This window comes from Eptatretus burgeri, chromosome 3 (genome assembly GCF_056783735.1).
Source record: "Eptatretus burgeri isolate ZD-2024b chromosome 3, Ebu_testis_v1, whole genome shotgun sequence".
Lineage (NCBI taxonomy): Eukaryota > Metazoa > Chordata > Myxini > Myxiniformes > Myxinidae > Eptatretus > Eptatretus burgeri.
The window spans coordinates 105,579,450-105,597,973 of NC_140963.1; the positions used below are offsets into that span (position 1 = coordinate 105,579,450).

Sequence of the window (18,524 nt, forward strand, 5' to 3'; positions counted from 1 at the left end):
TCCAAAGATCCAAAGACAGCCACTCGAACCGCGAAGTCAACACCAGGCTGAAGCAGTGTTCCTATCGCTCTCCAAGCCAGCCGTTCCTTATCAACCATTTCTCCATGGAGTGTGCTTGCTTGAGTCCTTCAACCGCTTGTTTTATGAAACCAGAGGAGCGCAATGGGAACCCTGACGTCATGGTGAACGGTGGGTTAATTTGTGATACCTACTTCAATAAAACCGGAAATACTTTTAATATATTGTCATATTTATGTATAACGTTGTTTGTTTTGTTGTTTGGGTTCTTTACAGGCACAATAGATCGCATGAAAAAAAGCAATTAAACACAAAGTAAAGGAGATATGTCGTTACATTTCAGTAAGCTGGAATGTGGTTCCTCCGTACTGCACCGTCGTGTTTTTGCTGTTATTTTAGTGATATATGCACAATGCGATTAATGTGACTATTTTAGGCAAACATCATATATATGTATGCATTATAGTCAATATAAAGTAGGTAAATTTTAGAAAAGATTGCATATCTGGCAAATTGATTATATATATGTATACATGTATATATTTATATATTTATATATTTATATATTTATATATTTATATATTTATATATTTATATATTTCTACCATCATCTCGCGAGAGTTCAGTACGTGACGTTTAACGGATATACGTCACCTCCTCCCTTCTTCTCCCTCTTTTAAGCCCTTCTGGCCTAGGGAAGCACGTCGTTGACGTTGTCGTGCGGGGCCCCTTCCAATCCGCAATCATGGTGAGCCATCCGATGTTACAGTCGTCGGCGTTATCGTGTTCGACAATCGGAATGTTATCCTGAGCGGTTATTTCTTGCTATTGTGGAACAAAACAGTTGGATTTTCCTCGTATCTTTGAAGCGCCGCAGTTTGTGTGTGCTCTGAGCTCTCGAGTTGGAGTTTTTTTTTTTTTCTTACACACGATCCCTCGCCCGCCATTCTTACTTTTGTTCGACCGGTCGTTTCCCGACTGTTTATTAGTTTAACTCGCGCCCATTAATTTTTCTTCGCGGCATCGAAATTCTTGTGTTTTTTTTTTTGTTTTTTTTCTCCGGCACCACGACGTGGCAAAAGATGGCTCCGTTGAGGTCTGCGCGGCTTCGCTTTTTCCGTCAGTAATTCGCTACTTTTAACGAGGAGTTTTCTTCAATTCTCCTCAGCGAAGCTTGGCAACCGTTCTTCCTGTGATTAAAAACTGTTGCCATGAGTCGATGTGTGTTATTAATTATTATTATTATTATTATTTTTTTCATGGTATTGCGTACTATTCGCAGCGGTTTCCATGACGCGTTTGAGAATCGATTTTCCTCGCCGCCTGTGACTGTGACTGTACCGGCCGGTATGGCCATACTGCGCATGCGTGAGTTGGACTGCGGGGGAGGGGCGGGGTTTCGTCTGCGCACGCGCTCCTCTGGCTTTATGCGGATATGTACGAAATTGTATGACGGACTGTGGCCTTGAATCGGAAGTCGTTTCCTTGCCATTGACAAATGCATCTCATATTTTACAAAATGGCGACTAATATGGAATAGGCAAAGCCTAGAAGCAAACGTAGAATTCCTCTTGCATTCGCTTCTTAAATATATATCAAATTAGAGTTTTATTTTATTTTATTTTATTTTATTTTATTTTATTTTTTCCTATGAAAAAAATATATTACCTTCACAACAACAACACCGCCTAGAACAGGATCTCATCTAAAAAAATAAATACTAGAAGCGAACGTAGTATTCTTCTTGCATTCGCTTCTGACTTTACCTATAACTTGTTCACAACTGTATACGCAATTTCCGGTTACTTCGGCCTGGATTCGGGATCAGCGATCAAATCACGATTAAAAATTATTTTTTGATAATGCGGGAGATATATTTATGTCAGTGGAGGAAATATACACCATGTCTGATATTATTTGGGTCTTTCATGTCTCCAACGATGCCTTTATCTCCTAGCATGCATCATTCCCCATGACAACAACCGGAAACAAAAAATAACTTGAAGCAAAAAAAAAAACGGAAGCAAAAGGGTCATAGCCAATCACATGGATTCCAAATTGCCAGGGTATTGTGTTGTTGTTTCCTATTCTCATGTGCACGCCGTTAAGTAATATTCACAAGATAGAAATAAAACCCAATTGTGTTTATACACCGCACAGCGTTAAAAAAAAAAAAAAACCGGAAGCAAAAGGGTCATAGCCAACGACACAGATCCAAATCGTCAGGGGTATTGTGTTGTTGTTTCCTATTCTCTCATGTGCACGCGTTAAGTATGAAGCTCACTGCGTTCGCTAATATGGAATAAGCAAAGCCTAGACGCGAACGTAGAATTCTTCTTGCATTCGCTTCTGACTTTACATAAAACTTGTTCACAACTGTATACTTGCCAACTATACCGTGGTACGTGTAAGCGCTGCACAGCTGGTGATTTTGACGCAATTTCCGGTTACTTCGGCCTGGATTCGGGAAAAGTGATCAAATAATGTAAATCACGATTAAAAAATATTTTTTGATGATGCGGGAGATATCTTTATTAAAATTAACTTTGGGGAAAAAAATAATTGAATATATTGTTGTGGTTACCAGATTCGCAAACCACCATTCAGGTCCCTTAGGTGAGGTATCTCGGTAAGTGCATGTGTAGTTAGGCCCAAACCCGTTGTCTAGTGGGAATACATGTCATTTATACGTGCTGCGACTCTTCAGGATAGCCGTTTTTCTTTTACTATCTTTATTTTGGACCAATCGCCACCATCACAACCACAACAACAACCACCAACCACAACGCCGCTTCACCACAACCGCCATGACCTTTACCGTCACAACTCGCCACCATCGCATCACCGTCATCTCGCGCCACTCATGGGCACCGATGCTGGACTCGTGTAGGGCGCACGTTGAACAGCGTGTACAAAATCACGGATTTTGTGCTTCAAAAACGGATCAAAAACGACACACGCCCACTTTTTGCCGTCCAATCGGTGAGCGAGGGGCGATTTGGCCCCGCCTCCAGAACGATCGATATATGCAAATTTGTGGATCAAAAAGCCTTCACGCCCACTTTTTCTCGGGCCAATGGGGAGCGAGGTGAAAGGTCAAAGGGAGGGGGTCAAAGGCGAAGTTACGGGGGGATAAAAGGACGGTGTTCGTCAGTCAGGAGAGTCGCAAACGAGAACGAGAGGGAGTCGAGAACGAGAAGGAGTCGGAACGGAGGGGACGAGTGTGGAAGACTGGAGCCCGAAGCCTGCAGTGGCTGGAGAAGCTGAAGAGAGTCGGACGAGGGGGTGTTCGCGTCGGTGCCAGGAGCTGCACGCCCGAGGGAGGCCGGCAGCGCGACCTGGCCGAGGTGGAGACGCACACCAGGGATAATAAAGATCCTCTATACCCCGAGCATCAGCAACCCCCTCCTGTTTCCCCCCGCGCTGAGATAGTGCGACCAAGGGGGCCCCGTTCCCACCCCCTGCCAGGCACTGTCCACGAGGCCCGCGGGTTGCGGGGCCATCGCCGCTCCGCGTCTCATCACCAGACGGGTAGGCCCGACCCGGTCTCGGCCTCAGGCCTGCCTCATTCTTGAGGGTATTTCTTTTCCTTGGTTTTGGGTATGTGTTGTCGGCGCCGTCTGTGAAGTAGAATTGTATAAGTGTTGCCGTGTGCTCGGTAGTCGGTATTAGCTCTGCACTGTGTTTTCACTTTTATGTTTGCTTTTTGTGTAAATGGAATTGTGTTTTCTTTTTTTGTGTGCATTTGGTGGAATTGTATTTGTGTGCTTTCCGTTCGTCGCGAATAAATGTGCTTTATTGTTGAACTGTTCTCCCGCTTCGCTTCGTCTTTTCCTCCATTGAATCCCCATCTTGCTTCACGTAAAGGGTTGGTAGTGGGCTGAATACGCCCGATAATTAATCGAACCGTCGAGGTCGACGATAACACCGCTCGGTTATTCTGATAGTACGGAACGGGTCGCTTAAGTGGCCCGTGTCCGAAGTCGACCTGCGGCGAGGTGTGATCGCCCGGTCTACCCTCCGCGTGGGTACTTAGGTAGTTCGAATTTGGCGAGCAACCCTATTCCACGCGGGGGCTGATTGGCTCGATCGCGGTGAGACCGAAAGGTCCACCCGTGACTGGTTCCCGGCGTTAGTCCGAGAGGGTCACGACTGGATTGTCCGTCCGGTGGGCGACGTGCCGCGATTCGAGTTACGTGGCCGTCCGCACGCCGGCGGGCGCGAATCCGCAACAATATAAACTATCACTTCTGGTCAAGAATAAAAAAAATTAAAAGTTCCGGAAAGAGTTTCAAAATCACTCCCGGTAATGTTAATTATAAAATAAACACTTCCTGTCTTGAAAAAAATTTCACTTTTGGAAGTATAAAATTAACTTTGGGAATAAATATACACTTCCGGTCATGATCTCCGGCATGTATCATTCCCCATGACAAAAACCGAAACAAAAAAAAAATGGAAGCAAAATGGTCATAGTTGACAACACTTCCAAATAGCCAGGGGTATTGTGTTGTTGTTGTTGTTGTTGTTGTTTCCTATTCTCTCACATGCACACGTCAAGTATGAAGCTCACTTCGTTCGCTATAACCCACCGCGAGGACTCCATACTGTAGAGAAATATCACCGATGTCATAAATTATTAAAAACTTGTAAAATTCTTGGTTTGGTCTCTCCTGGAAAAGTGGTGTTAGTAGATATGAGTTTGAATTGGAATTGGATAGGTACCTGGAAGTATTGGAGGTGGAGGGGTACAGCGATGTTGGCACTACTTTTAGGTAGCTTGACTTGAGCATTGATGGGGTGGTTGTGTGGTTGATGTTTTTATTTTTTTATTTTTATTTTTGCCCATACCCCTCCCCTGAAAATGGGGGGAGGGGGGGATGGAAAAAAACATTTTGCCAGAAGTTAATTTACTAGCAGTGGGCAACATCTCCAGCTGAGGCTCACTTTCAGCAGGGAGGTTCACTACCGTGAACATCATTTCAATACTACTTAACATACAAGGTGTATTCTCGATGCAGCTCTTATTTTGCCCTGATCCATCTGTCATGCCACTGTTTGGGAACCAGCCAGGTTACCTCCAGGGCCATTGGTCCTCCTTTAAAATTTATTTATTTATTTTCTCCCTCACAAAGTCTTCAAAACACCAACAAGGGTAGATATCAAGATGAAGTGTTTTGTCAGAACTTTTTTGAAGAAGAGTGCCGTGGCATGGAAATGTAAGCCCCCCCCCCCAATCAAAAAAACTCAACATTACTTGGGCTTTCTAAATGCTTGGAATTTATATCCTTCCAAATTCTTACCTTGAGCAATATCAATTTATCATTTCATGTCTTTTCATTGGTTCCTGTAAGTTATAATAAAGTTTCATGCTTGGTGTTGGAAGCTGCAATGGCACCCTTGGAAATCCCATTTTGTTTATAAACTTTGCCTCATTTCGTGTGCTTTTTCTTTAATTTATTCAATGTGTCAGGCTTTGGAGTTTGTGGCATACAGTGTATGCAGAGTTGAGACATAGGGTGTCATAGTACTTCTGCATGAATAACGAGAGCATTTGGTGGGGGGGGGGGGGGATGACGTGTATGCATGTCTCAAGTGTCAAATTTCTACTTGGAGATCAGGACAACCGCCCAAGCCTGACTCATCATGTATGGAATTTATTTATAATTAGCCTCTCGTTTCCAAAGGGCTTGGCCGGGCTATTGTAGTGTGTGTATATGCTCTACGTACAAAGATCTACTTTGTTGTGCATTTTGAGATCTACTGTAATCTCAATATCCCTTTTTAGTTCGCAGTCAATAATGTTGAACACTTCAAGGTGTGAGTTTTGAACCTTGATTGTAGAATTTTATTTATTGTGAATGTGTTTCATTTGAGTCCTGCATGTGCAGGTAATTATTTGGTTCTTCTAAAATTGGAGTTGGAGACCTGCCTGTTTCCAAGATTTTGTTGCTACAAGTATGTGCCTGCTCTTCCTTGTTTTGCAGGTGAATTTCACAGTGGATCAGATCCGAACCATCATGGACAAGTCGACAAACATCCGTAATATGTCTGTGATTGCGCATGTGGACCACGGTAAGTCGACGCTGACCGATTCTCTTGTGTCCAAAGCCGGCATCATCGCGTCTGATCGTGCTGGCGAGACGCGCTTCACAGACACTCGCAAAGATGAACAGGAGCGCTGCATCACCATCAAATCCACGTGAGTGACCAACATTGTGAAATGGCTCATTTGAAAGCTTCAATCTTGAATCCTAAAAAATGTATTTTCTGCTGTTTTACTTATTTATTTATCCCCCCCCCCCCAACACCTTGTGTGGTTTGCAGAGCCATCTCCCTTTATTATGAATTGTCAGACAAAGACATGCCTTTCATCAAGCAAGCCAATGATGGAAAATGCTTCCTCATAAACCTCATAGATTCCCCTGGACATGTGGATTTTTCTTCCGAGGTTACCGCTGCTCTGCGGGTCACAGACGGAGCTCTCGTGGTCGTAGACTGTGTCTCTGGTGAGTTGGTTGTGTTTATGAAATGTCTGCTAACTTGGGAAACTTAGATTTGGTGGCATTTTCATCTGAAGTGCTGTCTGCATGTTAAAAAATTTTTTTCCCCCTTTTATTTATTTGAGGTTTTTCTTTTTCCTATCACAAATTACCCACACAAATTTGGGAATCAATGTAAACCAGAGCCGGCAGATTGGGAAAGCAGATTCCCCCCTACCATCAGGTAATTGGTGAACTTGTTGGGGTTATAACCAACAATGTGATAATGGTGTGGTAATTCTCTTAAAAGTTTGGCTTCTTGGAGCTTAGAATTCCAATTTTTATTTTAACTTTTTTGGTTAACACTGCTATTCTTGATTGGATTGAAAATTAAACTTTTGGAATTTCGTTCTGCTCCTCGTGCTGTCATCACACTTGTTCATTTTGTGGTTGAATTTTGCATTTCCTCGCACAACCTTTGTTTGAAAGTCACGGGGGCCTAGAATTGCACCTGTTTGACCTTTTTAATATCTTCTTTCATAACTCTGTGCAAGGCACATTATTAACAGGAAGGGTGGGGGTGGGGGGGAACTTCAATGCTGTTGCACTCACAAATGCCATTTATCATCTTTAACACCAACAACAAACTATTTAGGGACAGTTTCTCTAACTTTTGGTTAAACTTGTAATACCGGCTTCCACCAAATTGTGCTTGTACGATGCACGTTTACAGAGAGAATTGGGGTCCCTTGAGCCCCTGGGACTACTTTTGTTTTCTTTTTGTTTGGTGGTTTGGGGAGGGGGGGTGGGTCTTGGCTTAAACCCTTAATTCCCCCCCATGCATCCTGCATGTAAAGCCTACCATTTTCAACTCGTTTAGTTCTCAAATTTTCCCACTTTCAGGAGTATGCTTTATTTCCAGTAAATGTGGGTCTTCACATTCGGATTTACTTATACATGTGGCATTTCCTAGATGCGTGTTTGAATGGGACTGTGACCTCGTCATGTGTAGAGGAGACGTCCACCCCCAATGTTTTACCACCTGCGCTGTTTTTAGTCTGTCGCGTCACGACCGAGTGAGCTTGTAGGAGATTTAAGTCAATGTTTAGCTGCATACGGTATGGCACCAAAAGCCTTTACAAGTGGTAGTGGAGTGAGGTGCTTGGTAGGATAAGTGTAGCGTCAGTCAGCAGTGTGTATTGTGTGAACGAGTTCAAGTGAGTATAAGATCCCTGCCTGTAAGTACAAAGGTGTCTCGAGTTGCAAGGAGAAATTCTCTCATTGGAAAAATGGAGAGGCTATTGAGTGTTGATCATGATGAAGTGAACAAGGGCTCGGTGGTTGACGGCATAGGGCACGTAACCTACACGAACACATTATCGTCTGTGAAGGTTCAAGCAGTTAAAGTCCTCATGTTCAAACTTAAGCAGTTCAAGTCCAGTGAATAGCCTGAAATGGTACAAAGCTAAGCAGTAACCTGCCAGAGGTTAAAAAATAAAAGTTTAGGTTACCAAAAACTGAAAAATAATGGAAATTTCAGAGTTGTTAAAGTCCCTTTTCAGGGAACAAGTAATGGGTTAACAACTGCCGCTGTTCTTCAGCAATGGAAGTAAATTTAGCCTTGAAAGTTGATGCAAACAATTCCTGCAGGTGTCCCAACTTTTGCTGATTAGTTATTTAAACCCTCTGAATAAAAGCAGTGTTGGAACAGACTATGTTGCTACACCCTTTGAAGCATTATTTGGACAATATTGCACTGCAGGAAGTCTTGTATTGCTGTCATAATGGTGAGAAAAAGACAATTGACAAAGGAAGACAGACAGACCATTATAACCCTTAAAAGTCAGTCTTTCCTTTTGAGAAATTGCAAAGAAGCCAAGGTGTCGGTGAGTACAGTTTCCTACACCATCAAAAGGCACTTAAACTCTGACAGGAAGAGGTCTGGCAAACTCACAGCCACAATACAATCAGAAGACAAGTTTCTGAGAGTCAACAACTTGCGTGATAGGCGGCTCACAGGACGGCAGCTTCAAGCACAGCTTAACACTGGTCGAAGTAAGGAAGTCTCAGTTTCAACTGTGAAGAGAAGACTTCGAGCTGCATGTTTGACAGGTCGACTGGCAGTAAGAAAGCCATTGCTAAGATGGCAAAACATCTGGGTTACATTGCTAACAGCCTGGGCCATGTAGCACCACCAGTGGACTACTGAAAACTGGAAGGTCTTATGGACCGATGAATCAAAATTTGAAATCTTCGGTTCATCACTCAGGGTTTTTGGACACGGTCGAATAGGTGAAAGGATGGTTCCTCATTGTGACACCAACTTGTCAAACATGGAGGAGGAAGCGTGATGATCTGGGGCTCTTTTTCTGGATCCAGAGTTGCCGACTTGCACAGTGACTAGCACCCTGAACCAAAAGGGCTACCACAGCATTTTGCAGTGCCATGCAATACCCTCTGGTCTATGCCTAGTTGGTCAGGGGTTCATCCTGCAGCAAGATAACGACCCAAAACATACCTCCAGGCGATGTCAGAACTACCTTAGAAGAAAAGAACAAGACTGTCGGCTTCAAATCATGGAATGGCCAGCACAAGTCTCCAGGCTAAAATCCCATTGAGCTGGTTTGGGATGAATTGGACAGAAGGGTGAAAGCAAAGCAACCTACAAGTGCAACACATTTGTGGGAACTGCTACAACAGTGTTGGGAAGAACTTTCTGAACAATATTTGATTTCCATTGAAGAAAATGCCATGAATGTTCGGCTGTTATATCTGCATAAGGTGGCTACTTTGAGTCAAAAATATGGATTAAATTTTGTTCAACAAAACTATTCCATTATTTCTTTTTTATCTGCAATTATTTATTTGTTCTATGCTTTAATTTCAGAGTACATTGCAACATTAAACTGCTTAAATTTCAGTAAAAACTGGAAAAATGGGGGTGTTCTCAAACTTATGACCGGTGGTGTAATATATGTATGTGCAACCCACTTGAGTAAGTGGCTATTTTGAACCAAGGCAAGCTGTTTTTGATATCTTTGCGTGGATATGTTGCAGGATTCAGTTCTACGTTTCCGTGTTTTTAGCGTTGTGGCGATAAAGCATAATATCCGTTAAATTTTCTGTCGGTGCTGCAGGTGTTTGTGTGCAGACTGAGACTGTGCTGCGCCAGGCCATTGCAGAGCGCATCCGCCCTGTGCTGATGATGAACAAGATGGACAGGGCTCTGCTTGAGCTTCAGCTTGATCCGGAATCGCTTTTCCAGACATTCCAACGCATTGTCGAGAACGTGAACGTGATCATTTCCACTTATGGAGAGGGAGAGACAGGTCCTATGGGAAACATCATGGTAGGTGTAATTGAGGTGTGGGCCATGAATTGACAACGTGCTGGTTTCCTGATAAACAGTTTCTTAGAAAAGTTTTTTATTTTTTTTTTTTTCCCTCCTCTCCCCCACCCCTCCTGATTCTTTTTATTAGTAGTATTTTTCTTGCAGCCAATATCGTTTGTCCTTCTATATTCAGTGTGTGTGATGTTCTTTGTGCAGGTCGACCCTTCGCATGGTACCGTAGGTTTTGGTTCCGGTCTACACGGCTGGGCGTTCACGCTCAAACAGTTTGCCGAGATGTATGTGGCAAAGTTCAGTGGCAAAGGTGACAAGGCGTTGCCTCCAGCAGAAGCTTACAAGAAAGTGGAAGACATGATGAAAAAGCTGTGGGGAGATCGGTGAGGACTTCTTGCACACAAGTCATGTCTCACTGCGGCTTTAGTTAAAAGTTATATCAGGACTCTCCTTGCTTGAGTTTTGCTACTTGGAAATACTCTGGTGTACGTTCTCATCTTTCAGCACAGCTTGATTTGGTTGCCTGTTGTGTTTGTGACTGTCACATGTCTTCCTCTCTTCCTATTTCATTGTTACCTGGAAAGTGAATGCTGATATTTGTGCTTTTGTAGGTACTTTGATGTAGCCAATGGAAAATTTTCCAAATCCGCGACCAACAACGCTGGGAAAAAGCTGCCACGAACCTTCGAGCAGCTCATCCTTGATCCCATCTTCAAGGTATGTGGATGGTGGGCCAAAACTGATAAGTAAAGATTGAAAAGATATGAGTGGGGGGGGGGCTCCTGAATTTCCTCTGCACCCAGTGATGACTAATTCTCTTCACTTTGACCTGAAGGTTTCCATTGATGAAAAATAAGTCTGAGTGTGCAAGAGTACTTTTTGTGGCTGTTTTTGATCGTTTAAGTTGCAGCTTGCATCGTAGTTGCTAATCTCTACTATGCCTCAGGTATTTGATGCCATCATGAATTTCAACAAGGAAGAAACAGCCAAGCTGATTAAAAAACTGGAGATAAAACTAGACCAGGAAGACAAGGAAAAAGAAGGCAAGCCGCTACTCAAGGTGAGAGGTCTTCACCTCCATATTTTATTTTAACCGGAAGATTGTTTTTGTTGTTTCCTTTATTTATTACTCCCGCCACCGAAGGTGAAGGAGGTTAAGTTTTCACCCCTTTTTTGTTTTGTCTGTCTATCTCTGTGTACAGGTTGGGTGTGTGACAAGGACGAACTGATTACATTTTGGTCAAGATCCGGATCTGGTTCCGCCTACTAGAATTTTAAAAAGTGATTCTTCACAATTGAGAGATGGGGCCAAAAATAATATATAGAACGATATCTCAGTTGTGGACGGATTCGGACGAAACTTGGTGGAAGTGTTGCGTGTGTGACGAGGAACAATTTATTCGATTTTGGTGAAGTTCCAAATTCTGATCTGGATACGAGATTTATTTAACTTTCAAAGTGATTCTTCTCCACTAGGAGATTGGGCCAATAACGATAGCCAGCATGATATCTTTCAAAAATTTATTGGGCCTAATATGTTCTCATTGATCCGGCATTATGTGGTGTTGGTCTGCGCTCTACCGAGTGCTGTAGTTTTTCAAGTGATTGTTGTCTGAATGAATTTGAGTAAAAGATAATGCTTGTTCAATCCGTCTGCAGGCTGTTATGCGCCGGTGGTTACCTGCTGGTGAAGCCTTACTCCAGATGATTGCCATTCACTTGCCTTCGCCGGTAATGGCACAGAGGTATCGTTGTGAACTGCTCTACGAGGGTCCACCTGATGATGAGGCTGCCATTGGTATGATGCAAATATATGGCTTTATTTTATTTTGTTTTATTATATTTCATTTCATAGTTTGATATATATATATATATATATATATATATATATATATATATATATATATATATATATATATATATATATATATATATATTACAGTGAAACCCTCATGTGGACCAACCGGGTAAGCGGACCACCTCTCATCCAGGCCACTTTTTCTCCAGTCCCTTCAGAAATTCCTATCTCTTGAGTACATTGACTGATCGGCTAAGGGGACCACCCCTGGTTTGGGCCACGGACCACCATATTACCAGTCCCTTGAAGCAGATTTGAACTCTCAAGCGGACCAGTGTCAATTAGGTGCGGACATTGTTCCCTTGAGTAATCGGCATATACAAAGCTCTTTGGCTGGGCAAGCGTGACTAATTGCAAACAAACGGTTCCAAAAAGACATTCTCCAGATGATCACAAGATCGTGAAATGAAATTGGAAACAATTACTCTTTACCCAATGAAATCACGGGATTTTGGATCAGAATTTCAGTCACCAATAGGAAACCTGCCTCTGCTCCTTAAGTTATGTGCTCCATGCTCAAATTGTCACAGATTTCCATTCGCTTCTTTCCATGACTTTCCAAGCTGTGGGGAGATCGTGGGGGTGTTACCGTGGCTCTAACTCCCAACAAAGAGTTGACGCTGGATGTGAAGGTCAAGATCATAGAGTGACAAAATCAAGTCTCAGCGTAACCTCGCAGTTGAGTACGGTGTCAGCAAGTCACAGGTTCAGCGCATCTTGAAGAGAAAAGCCGAAATCATGACAGCATACGAAGAAAATGCTCCAATCAGAAAAACGCTTCAAAGTTCAAGAAAATCAGAAGATTGATGAAATGACGTCGTGGTTCAGTCGCGTTCGAGCATTGAATTGTGCTGTCAGCGGTCCGATGATAAAGGAGCACGGTCGCTTGAAGTTCCCGAGGTAGATTTCACGGCATCCAACGGTTGGCTTTCCTGATTCAAAGCGTGCCACAACATTTAACTCTGCCAAAATTCCTGGGGAATCGGCCTCTTCCTCAAGTGGATCGCACAGGCCACAGCACAAATCAGAGAATCCACCGTGAAGTCTTGTTTCGGTGACGACGGAGACTATATCCCACTCACCGATCTGCTCTAAAGAATGCAAGAAAATTACGGTTTGATGACTACATTAACTGCGACGCAGATGTTCCCACGAAATGTGAGAACAATGAAATGAATCAAGTCCATGACTATGTGGTGGCTGAGTTTATCGCTGATGACTACGTCGACGACGTGCAGGAGCCAACGATTACCACGTGAGAAGTAATGGAGTGTATGGCAAAATAAGGCAGTATCTTCTGTCCCAGATTCTCGGACATTTACTGGACACTGTTGACAAACTACAGAATGGTATCGCTGAATCTGCCGAGTCATCCATGAGGCAGCGCATCCTGGACTTTTTTTATTTTATTTTTTATTTTCCAACGTTGCACAATAATAATCAAAATTACTGTTTCCGTGAATAATCCAAAAGACCTTCTCTGAATAATCAAAATTTCTGTTTCTGTCTTTCTGTGAATAAAGTACAGTATGTGAAATCCTGTACAAATAGTTGTTCCATTAAGTTATTCAATTTAGGAATTAAATGTATTGAGGAACTTGTACATCCTTACCTGAAGACCTACCCAAATGGTGAAACCGGCTGAGGGGACCACCCCTCAAGCGGACCACTTTTGGCCAAGTCCCTTGGTTTGGTCCAAATGAGGGGTTCCAATATATATATATATATATATATATATATATATATATATATATATATATATATATATATATATATATATATATATATATATATATATATATATATATATATATATATATATATATATTGTTGTGGTTACTAGATTCGCAAACCACCATTCAGGTCCCTTAGGTGACGTATCTCGGTAAGTGCATGTGTAGTTAGGCCCAAACCCGTTGTCTAGTGGGAATACATGTCATTTATACGTGCTGCGACTCTTCAGGATAGCCGTTTTTCTTTTACTATCTTTATTTTGGACCAATCGCCACCATCACAACCACAACAACAACCACCAACCACAACGCCGCTTCACCACAACCGCCATGACCTTTACCGTCACAACTCGCCACCATCGCATCACCGTCATCTCGCGCCACTCATGGGCACCGATGCTGGACTCGTGTAGGGCGCACGTTGAACAGCGTGTACAAAATCACGGATTTTCTGCTTCAAAAACGGATCCAAAACGACACACGCCCACTTTTTGCCGTCCAATCGGTGAGCGAGGGGCGACTGGCCCCGCCCCAGGGCGATCGATATATGCAAATTTGTGGATCAAAAGCCTTCACGCCCACTTTTTCTCGGGCCAATGGGGAGCGAGTTGAAAGGTCAAAGGGAGGGGGTCAAAGGCGAAGTTACGGGGGATAAAAGGACGGTGTTCGTCAGTCAAAGGAGTCGTAAAAGTCGGAGCGAAAGAGTCAGCAGAACGAGAACGAGGGGTCGGAGAGTCGCAAGAGAGAACGAGAGAAGGAGTAGTAAAGGTCGGAACGAGGCGAAGGAGTCGGAACAGAGAGTCAAGACTTCGCGGGCGGTGGAGCTGCTCGTCGTGTGCGTTGAAGTCGGAACGGAGGGGACGAGCTGTGGAGAGGCGGCGAGGGCGGACGAGGGGGTGCTCGCGTCGTGCAGGGAGCTGCACCCCTGGGAGGCCGGCAGCGCGACCTGGCCGAGGTGGAGACGCTCGTCGCATATAATAAAGATCCTCTATACCCCGAGCATCAGCAACCCCCTCCTGTTTCCCCCCGCGCTGAGATAGTGCGACCAAGGGGGCCCCGTTCCCACCCCCTGCCAGGCACTGTCCACGAGGCCCGCGGGTTGCGGGGCCATCGCCGCTCCGCGTCTCATCACCAGACGGGTAGGCCCGACCAGGTCTCGGCCCCAGGCCTACCTCATTCTTGAGGGTATTTCTTTTCCTTGGTTTTGGGTATGTGTTGTCGGCGCCGTCTGTGAAGTAGAATTGTATAAGTGTTGCCGTGTGCTCGGTAGTCGGAATTAGCTCTGCACTGTGTTTTCACTTTTATGTTTGCTTTTTGTGTAAATGGAATTGTGTTTTCTTTTTTTTGTGTGCATTTGGTGGAATTGTATTTGTGTGCTTCCCGTGTGCCAAGAATAAATGTGCTTTATTGTTGAACTGTTCTCCCGCTTCGCTTCGTCTTTTCCCCCATTGAACCCTCATCTTGCTTCACGTAAAGGGTTGGTAGTGGGCTGAATACGCCCGATAATTAATCGAACCGTCGAGGTCGACGATAACACCGCTCGGTTATTCTGATAGTACGGAACGGGTCGCTTAAGTGGCCCGTGTCCGAAGTCGACCTGCGGCGAGGTGCAATCGCCCGGTCTACCCTCCGCGTGGGTACTTAGGTAGTTCGAATTTGGCGAGCAACCCTATCCCACGCGGGGGCTGATTGGCTCGATCGCGGTGAGACCGAAAGGTCCACCCGTGACTGGTTCCCGGCGTTAGTCCGAGAGGGTCACGACTGGATTGTCCGTCCGGTGGGCGACGTGCCGCGATTCGAGTTACGTGGCCGTCGCACGCCGGCGGGCGCGAAAACCGCAACAATATATATATATATATATATATATATATATATATATATATATATATATATATATATATATATATATATATATATATGTATATATATATATATATATATATATATATATATATATATATATATATATATATATATATATATATATATATATATATATATATATATATATATATATATATATATACACACACACACACACACGCACGAGGTGTGTTCAAAAAGTATCCAACCTTAATTTTTCATGCTTAAACAAATGAAGCTCGGGAGGCGTGGTTTGGTGCACATATGTAGGCGATCCTAATTCATATGCATGAATATTTTGCCGCCTGCAGCAGCTGTCAGTTGCCGACAGACCGCTGATTAGTGAGGAAGTGTAAGTGAGCGCCGTCGGATTTTCGTTTTTGTCAAAATTGCGGAAAAACTTGAACAATGCTACTGCATCAAATTTTGTGTAAAGCTTGGCGATTCCCAAGTGGAAACGATCCGCAAGATTCAACAGGCCTTCGGGAACGAAGCAATGGGCACCACACAGATAAGAGTGGTACACCCGCTTCAAAGATGGTTGCATATCATTGGAAAGTGAAGCAAGTTTTGGTAGGCCCTCAACATCCTGAAATGAGATCATCATTGACCAAGTGAGGACCCTGCTGATGCAGGATCGTCGAATCGCTATCAGAGAACTTGCAGACGAGGCGGGTGTCGGCATTGGATCCGTTCATTCCATTGTGACTGAGGATTTGGGCTAAAGGAGAATCTCAGCGAAGTTCGTGCCAAAGCTGCTAACGATCGAGCAGAAGCAACTCCGTATGGAGATCGCACAGGACATGCTGGAGACTGAACAGCGATCCCAACTTCTTCAACACAGTGATCACTGGCGATGAGACCTGGGTTTATGGGTACGACCCAAAAACCAAGTTCCAGTCATCACAATGGAAGCATCCAACATCCCCGAAGCCAAAAAAAGCAAGGAAGGTCCGCAGCAATGTCAGTCATGCTGACCGTCTTCTTTGACTCCAGTGGTGTGGTTCATCACGAGTACGCACCACACGGCACAACCATCACCAAAGAGTACTACCAAGAGGTACTGCATCGCCTTCGTGACGCTGTGCGACGCAAACGGCCGGACCTGTGGGCAGCGGTCAATTGGCAGCTCCATCACGATAACGCACCCGCCCATTCTTCACATTTGATACAGAGTTTCCTGGCCAAACACAACATACCTGTGCTTCTTCAGGCTCCCTACTCTCCCGACATGGCTCCGTGTGACTTCTGGCTTTTCCCCAAGCTGAAAATGCCCCTGTGAAAGGGACCAGATTTCAGTCCAGAGAAGAAATCATGCGGAATGCAACTGACCAGCTGCGCGTCATCCCAAAAGGTGTTCCAGCGCTGCTTCCGACAGTGGCAGAACTGTTGGGAGAAGTGTGTGGCAGCCCAAGGGGACTACTTTGAAGGAGATTAGTGTAAGTTTGTTGTATCTGGATACGAGTATTTTTATTTTATTTTTTTTTTTATGAACAAAGGTCGGATACTTTTTGAACACACCTCGTATGTGTGTGTTACGGATCTGGAAACAATATGCATTCAAACATAGACGTCCCAAGAGTCTTATTCCGTTAAGTACATGTGAGGTAGGTCCCTTCCTTTTTGTCTAGTGGGAGAATCAAAGGTGTGCATTGCAATGTCCTTTTAGGTAGGTTATTACATCCAACGAACCATCCAAGACAATCCAATAAACAAACCGACAACACCACTGAACAAGCGCTTCAGAATCTCTGGCAGTTCCTTCTCGGCTTCCACAAACTTTATAACTTCTTTTTGACTGGTATGTGCACCTGTGGAGTGGGGGCGGGGTTTTCCAGGCATGTCCGAAACCCTGCCCAGAAAGGGCGGACCCATGGGAGCCCCGTCCAATCAGGGCACTGACGCCTGTTCCACCCGAGCCCCCACCCCGTTCGGGGAGGTCCATAAAAGTTGCGACTCCATCCTCAGCGGGGAGTTCTGAGGGGGTTCGGTCGTTGGTTCTGAGTAAGTCTCTTGGAGGAGGAACGAGAGTTCCTTTGGAGGAGCAAGTTGGTTGGTGTGCGCTCTCCATTTTTCTGGCGTTCGTGAAGTTTTTTTTTTTTTTTTTTTTTTTTTTTTAAATTTCATTTTTTTTCCTGGGTCCCGTCTGTGACCCTGATCTCTGCCCTGGGACTCCGACTGCCCCGCTCGTTTCCTCCACGGGCACGAGCCCCACACGTGTGACTGTGGGCCGAGCCGCATGACCAATTGCAGGTGCCGCACCATGGAGCACTCCCTTCAACATGCAGGTACCCAAGCAAACTGCGACCCCCCCAGCTCGTCTCTCCCCCTCTGGCTGCAGGGGTCTTTTAATAGATCATCTGAGTGTGTGGGCCCGTCTAAGTAGAAACTGTATAATTGTTTTTGTACATTGTAAATTCTTGCTTCTATATTCCACGATAAGTCTTGCTCTGTGTCTTCTTTATTGGAAATAAATTACTGTAGAAATGTTCCCAGTTCGTTTCCGTCCTTTGTCATTGGTCCAGCATGGTTCGGATCTGAGTTTTAGCTGGGTTTTTATACCCGATAATCCGTTCATCCTAGCTGGCACGGCTTTGGCTGTTCCGCTCGACTGCACCTGAACCGGAGTTGGAACTCTACCGCAGTTTGTAGAGTGACCCGGCTCAAGCAAGACGTTCCGAGGGCGTGGTTCCCCGGTAGTCAATCGCGGAGTTAATTGGTTCTCGACAAAAAGACCCTACGCTACGCGGTTGAGATATTGGCGTCCACGGTCGGTTAAGTGACCCACCGACTCACGGAATTATCCGGAGCGACGGCTTACAATTCTGGGGAGTCTGGTGGGAGATGTAACTTTCCCCACCTCGTGGTCGTTCTCACCACCGGACCTCCGGCCTGCAAATACACGCACACGCACACGCACACACGTCATCCCCTGCTTTTTCGTGGTTCACCTCTCGCTCCCCCGGTTCATTGCGGGTTTTCCCTTGGAACGTAACTAATTTTTTTCTGCGGATTCCCCCGGTACATCGCGGTAATAATATATGAAATATAAATTATTTAAGCAATAAATTGTAACGCGTGGCGCTCGACCAGTCACACAACGCACGAGACAAAGTTTCGCTTGTGAACTTGGAATATTTTCTAGGTTTTTTATTTATTTATTTATTTATTTATTTTTTTTTTCTCCAAGCCCTACGATGCCGCCCAAACGCCCTGCACCTTCTAAG

The 18,524-nt window shown here is 44.5% G+C and overlaps 1 protein-coding gene across 1 annotated transcript in view; it reads left to right on the forward strand.

Moving 5' to 3' along the window:
- Positions 1-624: 624 nt before the first annotated feature.
- The window catches only part of EEF2 (eukaryotic translation elongation factor 2), a 34,240-nt gene continuing 16,340 nt past the window's right edge, over positions 625-18,524 (forward strand). The window contains exons 1-8 of the mRNA XM_085874817.1: positions 625-766; positions 6,006-6,220; positions 6,346-6,527; positions 9,638-9,849; positions 10,048-10,226; positions 10,455-10,560; positions 10,790-10,903; positions 11,503-11,641. Coding sequence (XP_085730943.1) covers positions 764-766; positions 6,006-6,220; positions 6,346-6,527; positions 9,638-9,849; positions 10,048-10,226; positions 10,455-10,560; positions 10,790-10,903; positions 11,503-11,641 — 1,150 coding nt within the window. The 5' untranslated portion in view covers positions 625-763. The remainder of the gene's footprint in view (positions 767-6,005; positions 6,221-6,345; positions 6,528-9,637; positions 9,850-10,047; positions 10,227-10,454; positions 10,561-10,789; positions 10,904-11,502; positions 11,642-18,524) is intronic.